Genomic DNA, 12640 nt, shown 5'->3' on the forward strand with positions numbered 1-12640 from the left:
TTGGATGTGAAATCATTGTTATCAAGGCTTTGTCAGGCTGTTGCTTACCTTTGCAAAATAGGAAAAAGACTAGTACAAAGTATAATACTAGCCCAACAGTAAGAAAGTAAAAATAAGTTCATAAAAATAAACTCTGAATGAAGTGAGTAAACTTTTTTTAAACCTCTCAAAGGCCAAACAGTGCAACTTTCATGAAATTATTGTCACATTCTGCTGCTGGTTAGATTGTGTTTTGTTGCTGGGCTGTTAGTGGGGGCGTTCCTGACGTCGCACCTGAATCCAATGCAGGCTTATCAACGCAGCATTTAAGCACGGGTGAGCTCAGAGAAGGCTGCCGTGATATTTGCTTTGCTGATCGCCGTTTGAAATCTCGCACTATAGTCTCGCTACATTTGCTTGTTACGCCCCTGCATTGGGTTTTTTCTGTTAGTGTGCTGCACTCGTTTGGAACCTCTACCCTGTGCAGGTATTTGAGTGTTTTTATTTTGGCTTTTTGGCTCGCTGCCTATCGTCTTAGTTAATCTTCCAGTTTTTAGTATTGAGCTCCGTCGACCTGCTGTCAGCGACTCCTTTTGTTATTTCTACTATCCCGCGATCGCGTGTTATTTTTTGTTTGCAATCATTAAACCCTTGTACTTATCCCCCGCTTGTTGTCCATTTCGCGGTCCAACCTTTTTTCCGCATTTGCGGACGCTCACAATTATAAGTAATAATAATCGACCACAGCATCCCGTCTCTCTACTAGCCTCGTTTTTTCGGGAGGGGGTGGGTCCCTTATTTCTATTTCTAAAAGGTGGCAACCCTACTTTGGAAACAGTTCCCAAATTACTGCAGCATTTCTTGCAGTAAAAGACAATAAAAGTAAAGTAGACGTAGTGAACTGACCAGAGATTGTTGCACCTGTCCAGCGCCCTTCCTCTGGATAGCAGTCCTGCTCTTGCAGGCTCAAACTCGTGTTCGTTCACGTTTCGTCTTCACATGTTTTATCAGGTTCGAGGTATTGAAACTGGCCGATTTAACTCCACATCTCGAAACTTTCAGGCCGCAAATCTTGCACGCAGCCATTGATTTTAATTGACGGGATTTCTATTTTGAAATATTTCCCGACCGCCGCCATGCCGGCCATGTCATTGGTCAGAAGTGGCTATTGGCCCGTTCTCATTGGTCTGGAGCAGGCCAATAGCGATAGTTGTTTGGTGTTCACGTGTCATCACACAACACAGAGACAAAGTGTAGTGAGCGCCAGGAGAAAAAAAAAAGGCTGCGGTCAAATGTTGTAATAATGAACCGGTAAATGGTATCGGCGCCGTCTTTGTTGGTACTCGCCGATACCACCATTTTGGGCCGGATCGGCGCCCCCTGCCGATACTAGTGTCGGTATCGGTGCATCTTTAATGATAAACAAATACAGTACTTATATACTGTATGTTGAATGTATATATTCGTCAGAGTTTTATTCATTTTTTTTCTTAATGCATTGCCAAAATGTACATGATTGGGAAAAATTATCGGGAATGATTGGAATTGAATCGGGAGCAAAAAAAAGCAATTGGATCGGGAAATATCGGGATTGGCAGATACTCAAACTAAAACGATCGGGATCTGATCGGGAGCAAAAAAACATGATGGGAACAACCCTAGTGTTAACCCTTTGTACTGACTCCATGTTCCAAAAGTTTGAAGAAGGCTCACCCAAAACAGGTTGACAATTTATTCGTCGACAACGGTTAAAAACAAGGCAAAAAACAAACGACGGGGAGGTCTAAGTAGGAGAATGGGCGTGGGGACAGGTGCCAGTCGGATGACATGCTGGGATGGGGGGTTTAAGCAAGGTCGTCGTGGATGTCCTTAACTTTTTCAGTGAAAAATGTCATAAATGTTTGCTCCTCACTGTCTGTTGGGTGTTTTGGCTCTCTCGGTCAAAAGGCCCTGTAAGGACACTCGGATTCCTATTCTCCGTGTCTAAGAAGCTTTTAAGTGAGCATGGAGGAAGAACAAAGAGAGCAGGTACTTACATAATAAGGCACAGTGCGACCAATTTCAAAACCTACCGTTTGCAGAATGATTCAACTCCGAAAGGCGATTGCGATCAGATAAAAAAACTACACACAACCATGGCACACTCCCATTTACACTTACCTTATGCGTGAAACCGTTTAAAATGGTTTACAATGACGCTCGTGCCTCTTTAAGCTAAATTGAGGGACTAAAAAAATAAAAACAGCAGTAGAGTATATGACTAGCAAAGGTAAATTGTCACTATGATAAACACATGAACAGTACAGTAGTGTCGAGATGAAGTGCGGTGAAGATACAAAGATGACTCATTTAGGTCAAGGCAACACAAATTTGATCAGCGGCAAAAGCTGAGTCGGCTGCTTTCCTCTTGTTTATCAACCCGCTTGACCTCTTGTTTTTGGCTATTGCGTCATGCAGTCATGCTTGTAATAAGTATTAAAGAAAATAAATCTCCACATCATAACGGTAAACAACAACGCCCTCAGCCAACCTCGCATTTCCAGAGCTGCTTTTAGTCCACAACGTCAGCTGGGGACGACAGGGAGGCGCTTGTCGGCGTCACGCCGCGATAACCGGTGACGCTGATTGAGTTTAGCTCTCTAGCTTGTGCTGTTGTTGTGATTTTTTGGCAATAAAAATGGTGGAATTGTAGTACCCTTAACTGAACCCGGTGGTGTCGTTCAGGCCCAGCTGGAAGCCCAGAAGGCCACGCAGGACTTTCACAGAGCTTCCGAAGTCCTCCGCGCCGCCAAGGAGACCATCTCGCTGGCCGAGCAGCGCCTCCTGGAGGAGGACCGACGCCATTTCGACTCAGCCTGGCAGGAGATGCTCAACCACGCCACGCAGCGGGTAGGCGCCGGCTCCGACTCGTTTTTTTTATTTCTAAAAAAAAACGCCTTAATGAGATTCAATCGGCTCCGGCAGGTGTTGGAGGCGGAGCAAGAGAAGGCCAGAAGCGAGGCGGCACACAAGGAGACGGCGGAAAAGCACGCGGCGGCTATCGGGCGCATGAAGCAGCTGGAGAAGAAACTCAAACGCACTATCGGGAAGTCCAAGTAAGTCACACGCGTGGGGTGAAGGTGGTTTGTTTTGGGGAAATAAAACGTAAATAATTCAAAGAAACAGTTGCATCAATGTGTATATATCAATATATATTTTTTTTATTATTCTAAAATAATTATTAATTTATTCATTCACAATTTCTTCCTGTTTAGTTGTTTTTATATTTTTATTCAAAATGGTTTTATTTTATTTTATGAATTATCAGTTATATACAATTAATATATACGATCAAAAAAAATATTTTTTCAAATTCGAGTGATATTTGAAATGAAATTGTTTAATTTCTATTTTCTTCTACTTGTTTAATTTCTTTCTGTTGACTGTTTTTCACTCACGATTTTCTTCATATTCTGAAAACATGTTTTTTCTGATATTTTTAATTTAAAAAAATATATAAAATCAAAAATTATATGTATGTAGATGTATGTATGTAGATATAAAAATATAATTAATTTTTTTTTTTTTTAAACAATGAAAATTCACATTTCTAATTGATTCAATTTTTATTTTGTATTGAAAATGCCTGCTTAAAATTTCATTTAATTCCTTTTCATTATTAATTTTTTTTCTATTTTCTTATTTATAGATTTTTTTTTAATTAAATATTTTGGAATTTAATTTAATTACTATTTACTGTTCTTTCACTTATTTTAAAATTTCTTTAAAAATATTTTTTCTTATTTTGAAAAAACATTCTTATTACAACAATTTTCATTATAAATTTCATTTAATTCCTTTTCATTATTAATTTTTTTTTCTATTTTCTTTTGATTATTTTGTATTCATAGATTTTTTTAAATTAAATATTTTGGAATTTAATTTAATTACTATTTACTGTTCTTTCACTTATTTTAAAATTTCTTTAAAAATATTTTTTCTTATTTTGAAAAAACATTCTTATTACAGCAACTTTTCATTATACATTTCATTTAATTCCTTTTCATTATTAATTTTTTTTTTCAATTTTCTTTTGATTATTTTGTATTCATAGATTTTTTTAAATTAAATATTTTGGAATTTAATTTAATTACTATTTACTGTTCTTTCACTTATTTTAAAATTTCTTTAAAAATATTTTTTCTTATTTTGAAAAAACATCCTTATTACAACAACTTTTCATTATACATTTCATTTAATTCCTTTCAAAGTCATTTCATCCCATTGATGCATATGGAAGTCGATGCCATTGACTGCCATGGACGTCCAAATTTCCCATTCATTCCCAATGACATTAACATTGCATTTAGGCCAATTTAGACAGATGCCATTGATGGCCATCTATATCAGATCTATTGATACCAATGTACTTGGATGCCATAGACGGCCATGGATGTCCAATTTTCCCATTCATTTTCAATGGCATTTACTTTGTTCAATTCAATTGACCGCCATGTTTGTTGATTCTATTGATGCCAATGTACTAAGATTCCATTGACGGCCATTGACGGCCAAATTTCCCATTCATTTTCAATGGCAAAAATAACAATTGTCCCCAAATTAACAGGAAATGACCAGATATCAATAAGACGTGTCCCCCAAATGACCTGACATGACCAGGACACGCCCCCCAGATGACCTTGTATGACTAGGACACGCCCCCCCCAAATGACCTGATATGACCAGGACACCCCCTGAAATGTCCCCAAATGACCTGATGACCAGGACACGCCCCCAAACATACCTGGGCGGGGCTATGATCTGTATCTCCACACAACAAAGTGCCAGTTTTGAAGAAACATTCTAATATTACAACAACTTTTCATTATAAATTTCATTTAATTCCTTTCGAATTTATTTCATATTTTTAATTAAAAAGGTATAGTTACTTTTGTTTTCTAATTATTTTGCAATCATTGAATTTTTCTTAAATTGAAAATATAATTCATATTAATTTCATTTACTTTCGATTTAGTGCTCTTTTACTTAATTTTTTACCACTTGCTATTTTCTTATTAAAATGAATAATTTTAAAACATTTTTTGTAACAAATGTTCATTATATTTTTGGATTTTTTAAAAATATAAAATCAAAAGTTAAATTTCTTATTTACCATATTTTATTTGAATATTTTTTATTGAAAACGCCTGCTTAGAAATGTCATTTGAATCCTTTTTACTTTTTTTCATATAATGGTTTCATTTCTATTGTACTTTCCTTTGACTGTTTTGTATTTATGGATTTTTTTAAATTGAAAAAAATGTATGAATTTCATATAATTTCTAGTTACTGTTTTTTGGCTTATTAAAAGAAAAAAAAAATTACCTTTCGAATTTTGAAGAAAAATATTTTTACTGCTACAAATTTTCATTATAAATTTAATTGCTTCACAAATTAATTTTTATAATTTTAAACAAAAATGATTTTGTTTTTTCCCTCATTTTGTAATTTTTTAAAAATTGGAAATATTTATGAATTTCATTTAATTTCTATTGTTTCTACTTGTTTTATTTTCTAATTTAAACAATTATTAATTTTCAAAACTTTTTTTGATAATACATTTTTATATTTTTAAATGTAAAAAATATATATAAAGAAAATATACATTTCTGATTTATTGCATTTTGTTTAATTTGAATGCTTGCTTATAAATGTCATTTAATTTTATTTTCATTTTTTTTTTTTTTTTTTAATAATTTTTTTTGGGGGGAAAAGTGTTTTATTTGAATTTCTTTTGAATATTTTATATTAATGGAATTTTATTTAATTTCTATGTCTTGTTCTTTGACTTATTTAAAAAAAAAAAAAAAACATTATTTCTATTTCATGATAAATTTCGTTCAAGTTCATTTAATATTTTTAAATAAAAACACAATTCCTTTTGAATTTTCTTCTAATTATTTTGCAATTATTTTTTTTTTTATTGAAAATATATATGAATTTGATTTAATTTGTGTTTGTACGTTATTTTTTTTACTTATTTTATTTTCTAAATTAAGTTCATGTAAACAATTTGTCTAATTTTTAAACGTTTTTATAACATATAATTTGCATTATATTTTTTGATTAAAAAGTTTGTATTGAAAACACCTGCTTATAAATTTCACTTTTTTTCCTACTCCTATTTTTATTTAATATTTTTCAAAACGTGGACATTATTTTAATTGTATTTTTTTCCCCTCGCTGTTCCTTTTTGTCCTTTACAGACCCTACTTTGAAATGAAAGCCAAGTTCTACCTGCAGCTCGAGGTACGTGACGCTCCACGCCATTCTAAATACGCTTCCCGTTCGCCACGTTAACGGCGACATTTCCGCGCAGACCCTGAAGGCGACGGTGGACGAGCGGCAGGCTAAGCTATCCCGAGCCAAAGCCGAGTACAAGGCGGCCCTGGGGAACTTGGAAGCCATCTCGGACGAGATCCACCAGCGCCGTCGCAACTCCGTCATGGGTCCGCGCGAGCGCGGCGTCGGCTCGGACGGCGACCCGTCGTCGGACGGCGTTTCCAGTAAGATGAATGAATGAATGAATAAGAAGCGTCCATTTTAGGTTAAGACGATTCCACATTAGTTCATCTCCCTTCGCAGTGATGTCAATGTGCTCGGATGACGAAGCCGGCGGCGTCGCCGCCTCCGAGGAAGACTCGGAGACGCGTTCCACGTCCAGTTTGGGTTCCCCCCCGGACAGCCCTAAGGAGGCGGCGTCTCCGTGCTCCTTCGCCACTTCTTGTCCGTCGCCGACGCCCTCCCGCTCTTCTTCCACCTCCTCGCCTTCGTCCGGGCCGCCCTCCAGGCCGCGCAGCTTGGACCTGCCCAACTCGGTCTCCCTGTCGGACTTCGGCCTCATCTCGCCCGTGCTCGGCCCTCGGAGCGACTGCAGCGGGGCCTCGTCGCCCGAGTGCGACGTAGAAAGAGGTGAGTTTTGGCCAGACATCACATTTTAGACAAAATTTACTTGCCCCAATACACCTAATGCCTTTGACTAAATTCACTTAACTCTAAGTCTGCTAATCCACTTAAAATGGACATATACTGAAATTAATTGAATCAAAATTTTCCCTATATCACTGTTTCTTAACCTTGCTAAAAGTACTGAACCCCACAAGTTTTTCATGTAGCTTAACTGAACCCTTCGTAATTAGATTTTAGAAATTTTTTTTTTTTAAATACAAAACCGATATATGGCGGAAAACGCAGACAAGACTGAAAAAGCAGTTTCTGCTCTTGCACTCCTCTTTAAAAAAAAGCTGCTGTATTTTAAGACAAAACACCTGTTGTGTTTGATAGAATATGTCTATATGCTGCCATAGCAGATTCATGGCGCATTAAGCCCCCGAACTATTTTTAATTTGTCTGTTTTACCCTGAAAACCCCCGTTTACAGACGTCGAGCAACCGCTTTTGTTTCAACCCAGCCATAAAACGCAGGTATTTAATTATATTTATTATTCATAATGTCTGTCATTTTTTAGCTTAGAATCATTAATTGATGTCTTATATTTCGTTAAAAAAAAAAAAACGACTTCGAAAAATTATTCACTCGCATATTTTAAACTTTTAAACAAATTTCGTCACAATGAAAAAAATGGTGTCTGTAAAAAAGTCACGGATATCTTACTCATAACTATGGCTTAATTGTATTTTTTTGTTACTATCGCATATTCTTCAATAGGTTAGATGATAAATAATCGATCCAAACAAAGAGAAATTGAAAAAACATTTAAAAGGGTAAATATATGAAAAAGAACATCTCAACCATTCCTTGATGTCTGCGATTTCTGCATCGTGACGCTTGTTATATTACCATATTTCACCCATAAAATCCCCCAAAAATTGTATCTACGCGATAATATCTCGTTAGTCATGGCGTCTTTGATTCTGCTCTTGCGTGCTCTCACCTCCAGATAGGGTTTTGCTGTTTAAAAAAAAAATTTTTTTTTTTTTTGGAAAAATGCCCTCCCATTCAAAATTTTCTTCCCTCAGAATATTGAGATTTTAAAGCTTTCCAATGAATTATCACACATGCATATCAGACCATTTGAAAGTTGGCCAAATTGGGGGTCTCAGAGCGGAACTTCAAATCACCTCTGTGTTTTCCGCCATATCTACGCTAGCAAGCTAATAATTTAGCAAATTCCCGTCAAAAATTCTTCTCATTTTGTCAGCATGTTTTATAAACAGGTCAAAATTTGAGACCATGCTGCCCATTGGTCTGCTATAATCTCTCATACCAAGTGTGTCAACCTTCCACTGAGCAAAGTAGTTCCTCCTCCAAACAGATCGAGGGCTGGCAATGAAAAGAAATAGATTAAGCTTGTAAATTGGGAGCAAACCAGTCCAAAACCTAGTCTAAAAAGCTACTTAGCCTAGATTTAATCAGCGTACGAAAATAAGGCTCTGCGTTTCTTTACCTTCGCCGAACCCCATAGACTTACCGTACCGTGATTAAGAACCACTGCCCTATATATTCCTGTAAGCGTCCCAATACTTCTGTCCAATTGCCACATTTTTATTCATGTTCTGTCCCAACACTAAGCTCCATTTGTACTGTACTGAAAATGAACCAACATTTTTTAATTCAAACTTCACATTTTCCTGTCTGAAAACTTTTGATAAACCCCCCCTCCCCCCTTCTATTTGCTGGAGTACTTTCCCTTATATATTTTTCTGTACTGAAAATGACGCAATACTTCGGTTCAAACTTCATATTTTCCTTTCCCAATACTTTTGGCAAAGCACTTTTTTTTCGTCCAGTCAACTTGCAAATTTTCATCCATTTTTTTTGGGTAGTACTTGTATCAATAATTTTCAGAATCCATGTTCTAGGAACATTTTGACCCATTACTTCAGTTCAGACTTTATTTTCTAGTCCTAATCCTTTTGTCAAAACCATCTTTTCCCCAGTAAACCTGCACATTTTCTTTCATTGGCTGTAGTAGTTATCCCAATACCTTTGAGACTCCAGTTTCTAGCCACATTTTCTGTACTGAAAACGACCTATTATTTTTAGTTCAGACTTCATTTTCCTGTCCCAATACTTTTGTCAAATGCATTTTTTTCCCCTCCATTGTAGTAGTATCGTAATATTCGGACTATAGGCCGCTACTTTTTCCCCTCATTTTGAATCCTGCAGGCGGCTTATATGTTGATTTATTTGGGTTAATAGCTAACACTTTATTTGACAGCGGCGTCATAACACTGCCAGAAGACAGCCATAATTATGACATGACACTATTATGAGCATCAATGAATGCTTATGACAGATGTCACTAAATGTCATCCAGCAAATTATATCACCAACTCTATGTCCAGCTCGGATCTTTTACATGCAGTCAAAAGTGAGATAATTTGACATCTCTCATAAGCATTCATTAATGCTCATGGCAGTGTCATGTCATAATTATGACGGTCTTATAGCGCCACAGTCAAATAAAGTAGCTAACTAGCAATTAATGAAAACACTGGAACTGTAACTGAAGAAATTATTAGCACAGAACATGAATTTTGAATGTTATTTACATCTGTAGAGCTGCAATGCATACTAGGAGGCATGTTGGACGACAACAGTGTTGACAGCAGGTGGCAGCAGAGGTTCACTGTCTCCCCCATGCGGGAAGTGATGGCAAAATGACGCTTCTTGAATTAATCTTCAAAGCTTCATAATGATTCATTTGGTTTTATGACAGTCTTATGATGCCGCTGTCAAAAAAAAGTGTTTCCGGTTAATATCTTTTAATGTAAATATCCCATAATACAGTGAGCACAGCTGCGGCTTATTGTCCAGTGCAGCTTATCAATGAACAAATGCCTTTTTTGTGTGAAATTTGGTGGGTGGCGGCTTATAGTCAGGTGCGCCTTATATTCCAGAAAGTAGGGTACTTGTCGTTCTACTTTTCAGAAAACAATTTTTTGCAACATTTTCCCCTCACTCCATGTTTTAATTCATTTTTCATATTTTCCTTTCCAAACTTTTATCAAAACCCTTCCCCTACCACCTGCACATTTTCTTCCATCTTTTTTGTAGTACTTGCCCCAATACTTTTGAGATTCCAGTTTCTTGCAACATTTCTCCCGTACTGAAAACGACCCAATACCTTTAGATCACAGTTCAAATTTTCCTGCCCAAAATCTTTTGTCAAATCTTCCATTTTCTGAAGCACTTTCTCCAATTTTTTCTAACGCTCATGTTTTACTTCATTGTTTTGTCCTGGAAATGATGCAATACTTCAGTTTACACCTCACATTTTGTCCCAATACTTTCGGCAAAACCTTTCTCCAGTACACCTGCAAATTTTCTTCCAGTTAATTTTGTACTACATGCCCCAATACTTTGAGACTCCGCATTTTTCTGTACTGAAAATAACCCAATACTTCTTGTTTTGTCCCAATACTTTTGTTGAACTAGTCAACTATTGGTCGATCGACTAGCTAATGGCTGCCTGTACATGACCAAGTCTAGCAAAAATTACATACATCACCAAATCCAACGAGTAGCCAATGCCAGCGGTTGCAGGCTATAATTAACGTTAGCGGTTAGCATTTGCTGTTAATGTTAAGGAATACCATAAGCAGTCGCGTTAGCGTAGCGCTAGCATCTGCATAAATAGCACAACCTAATAAACACACAATTTTTACTTACTAATCGTTTCTCGCTGTCCATTGTAGGCGAGCGAGCCGAAGGCGCCGAGGTGACGCTGGACAACGGGCCGGCCGTGGTCAGCAACCGGAGCACCGACAACCGCAACAATAACAACAACGGCGCGGCCAAGAGGAGGAGGAGCTTCAACTTGGAAGCTCGGTTCAGCTTCCTCAATCTGCGACGCCAACGCAGCGACGCCAAAAACACGGACAACTTTGCGCAAAAGGCCGTCGTGGTTAAAGGACTGTGAAGGACCCATGAGAAGTTCTAGCATAGACTGATGATGACTTTTTTTATTTGTATTCAATGTCACGTTTAACTTTTTGTCCTTGTTGATGTCTTCCATTTTGATGGAAGCGGTGAATATGTTATGAAGCGGGATTGTTAAATAAAGAAAATGTTGCACTGTTTCCACTTGCCTTCAGTTGTTTTAACCCATTCAGTGACAATAATCACCACATTGAACAGCTATGCAAAAGTTCATGCTTAACCTGACCTAACCCTTTATATGGCAAGGAACTATCTTTGGTTGAAAAAAAAAATTCAATTATCTTCGGAAGCGCTTATCCTCACGAGGGTCGCAGCAGTGCTGGAAACATAATTTACCGTATTGGCCCGAATATAAGTGTGTTTTTTGCTTTGAAATAAGACTGAAAAAGCGGGGGTCGTCTTATATTCATGGTCTAGACGTTATACCCATTCACGACCCTAGATGGCGCCAGATATAATTGAAGCGATATTCTGTCATGACAGATCTCAGCTACTCTGAAGTTTAACCAGTTTGCATTGTTTTATTGCAATGTTTTTCCTTATTCAGATTTGTTTCAAGACTACAGTTACAGTAAGACTTCACTTTGATGGTTAATGCAGTTATTGCAATTTTGTTTTATCACAATAGATTGGCTTATTATTTACATTTCAAAAACCAGAAGCCATTCATTTACGAATGTGATTGCACTTTAGTTTACATATTTAAATGTTCAGATATTAAGATTTGAATGAGGCAAAATAACATGCTTTTTCTCTCAAATGTATTGTTATAATCATTTGTTTCAGCTGTACTGTAATTATTTTCTGATTACAGAATAATTAATTTGGTGTTCAAAAAGTCTTTTTTCAAACTTGAGTCTTGAAAAAGAGGGGGGTTTGTCTTATAATCAAGGCCGTCTTATATTCTGGCCGATACGATATATATATGTATATATGTGTATGTATACACACACATACATATATATATATATATACATATACATATATACATACATATTAGGCCTGAACGATATATTGTTTAAACATCGCCATCGCGATGTGCGCATGTGCAATAGTCCCATCGCAAGGACGTGCGATAGTTTTTTAATTTCATTTTTTTTAATCCACAAACGTTTGTTTTGAGGAAGGAGAGGGGAAAAAAGCGCACAGTTTCTCTTTCTCTCCAGCAAGTCATCGGCTCCTCCCCCTCCCCCTGCAACAGCGGAGTGGAGGGAGGAGGGGCCGAACAGCAGAGCGGAGGGAGGAGGGCCCGTTCTCAAAGTGAAAGCAAGCAATCAACACGTTGGAGGAGCAAGGAAGACTGTATCCAAAAGGAGTTTTGGAAGTATTTTGGCAAGAACAAGACTATAAGGGACAAAAAACAGCCCTGTCGACAGTGCCTCGCCATGGTTGCCTCAACAAGAAGTAATCTGTCAAACGTGGGACCATTTAAAACGCAGGTATCTATGCATTCCTGCTACGAGCTCCCCATCAGAGGCTTTTTAGCACAGGTGGGAACATTGTTAAATGCCAACGTTCTTGTCTCAAGCCTGCTATAGTGGATAAACTAATGGTCTTGGCCAAAAACCTATGAGACCCAGTTGAGAATTGCTGAGCAAGGAAGGTGGACGATATGCAGACAAATACATAACACAGCTGAAGGAATGTCTTTTCTTTTTATTCATGTGACAGCTATCAGAAAGGCAGGAAATTTGGGAGTTAAAATGGTTCTGTTATT

At 37.2% G+C, this 12640-nt stretch overlaps 1 protein-coding gene across 1 annotated transcript in view; it reads left to right on the plus strand.

The window, feature by feature from the left end:
- The window catches only part of LOC130914710 (SH3 domain-binding protein 5-like), a 30506-nt gene extending 19199 nt beyond the window's left edge, over window positions 1–11307 (plus strand). Inside the window, exons 4-9 of the mRNA XM_057834146.1 lie at window positions 2704–2868; window positions 2944–3074; window positions 6225–6267; window positions 6338–6524; window positions 6604–6930; window positions 10680–11307. Coding sequence (XP_057690129.1) covers window positions 2704–2868; window positions 2944–3074; window positions 6225–6267; window positions 6338–6524; window positions 6604–6930; window positions 10680–10903 — 1077 coding nt within the window. The 3' untranslated portion in view covers window positions 10904–11307. The remainder of the gene's footprint in view (window positions 1–2703; window positions 2869–2943; window positions 3075–6224; window positions 6268–6337; window positions 6525–6603; window positions 6931–10679) is intronic.
- Window positions 11308–12640: the final 1333 nt, after the last annotated feature.

The sequence above is a fragment of the Corythoichthys intestinalis genome, chromosome 4 (assembly GCF_030265065.1).
Source record: "Corythoichthys intestinalis isolate RoL2023-P3 chromosome 4, ASM3026506v1, whole genome shotgun sequence".
NCBI lineage: Eukaryota > Metazoa > Chordata > Actinopteri > Syngnathiformes > Syngnathidae > Corythoichthys > Corythoichthys intestinalis.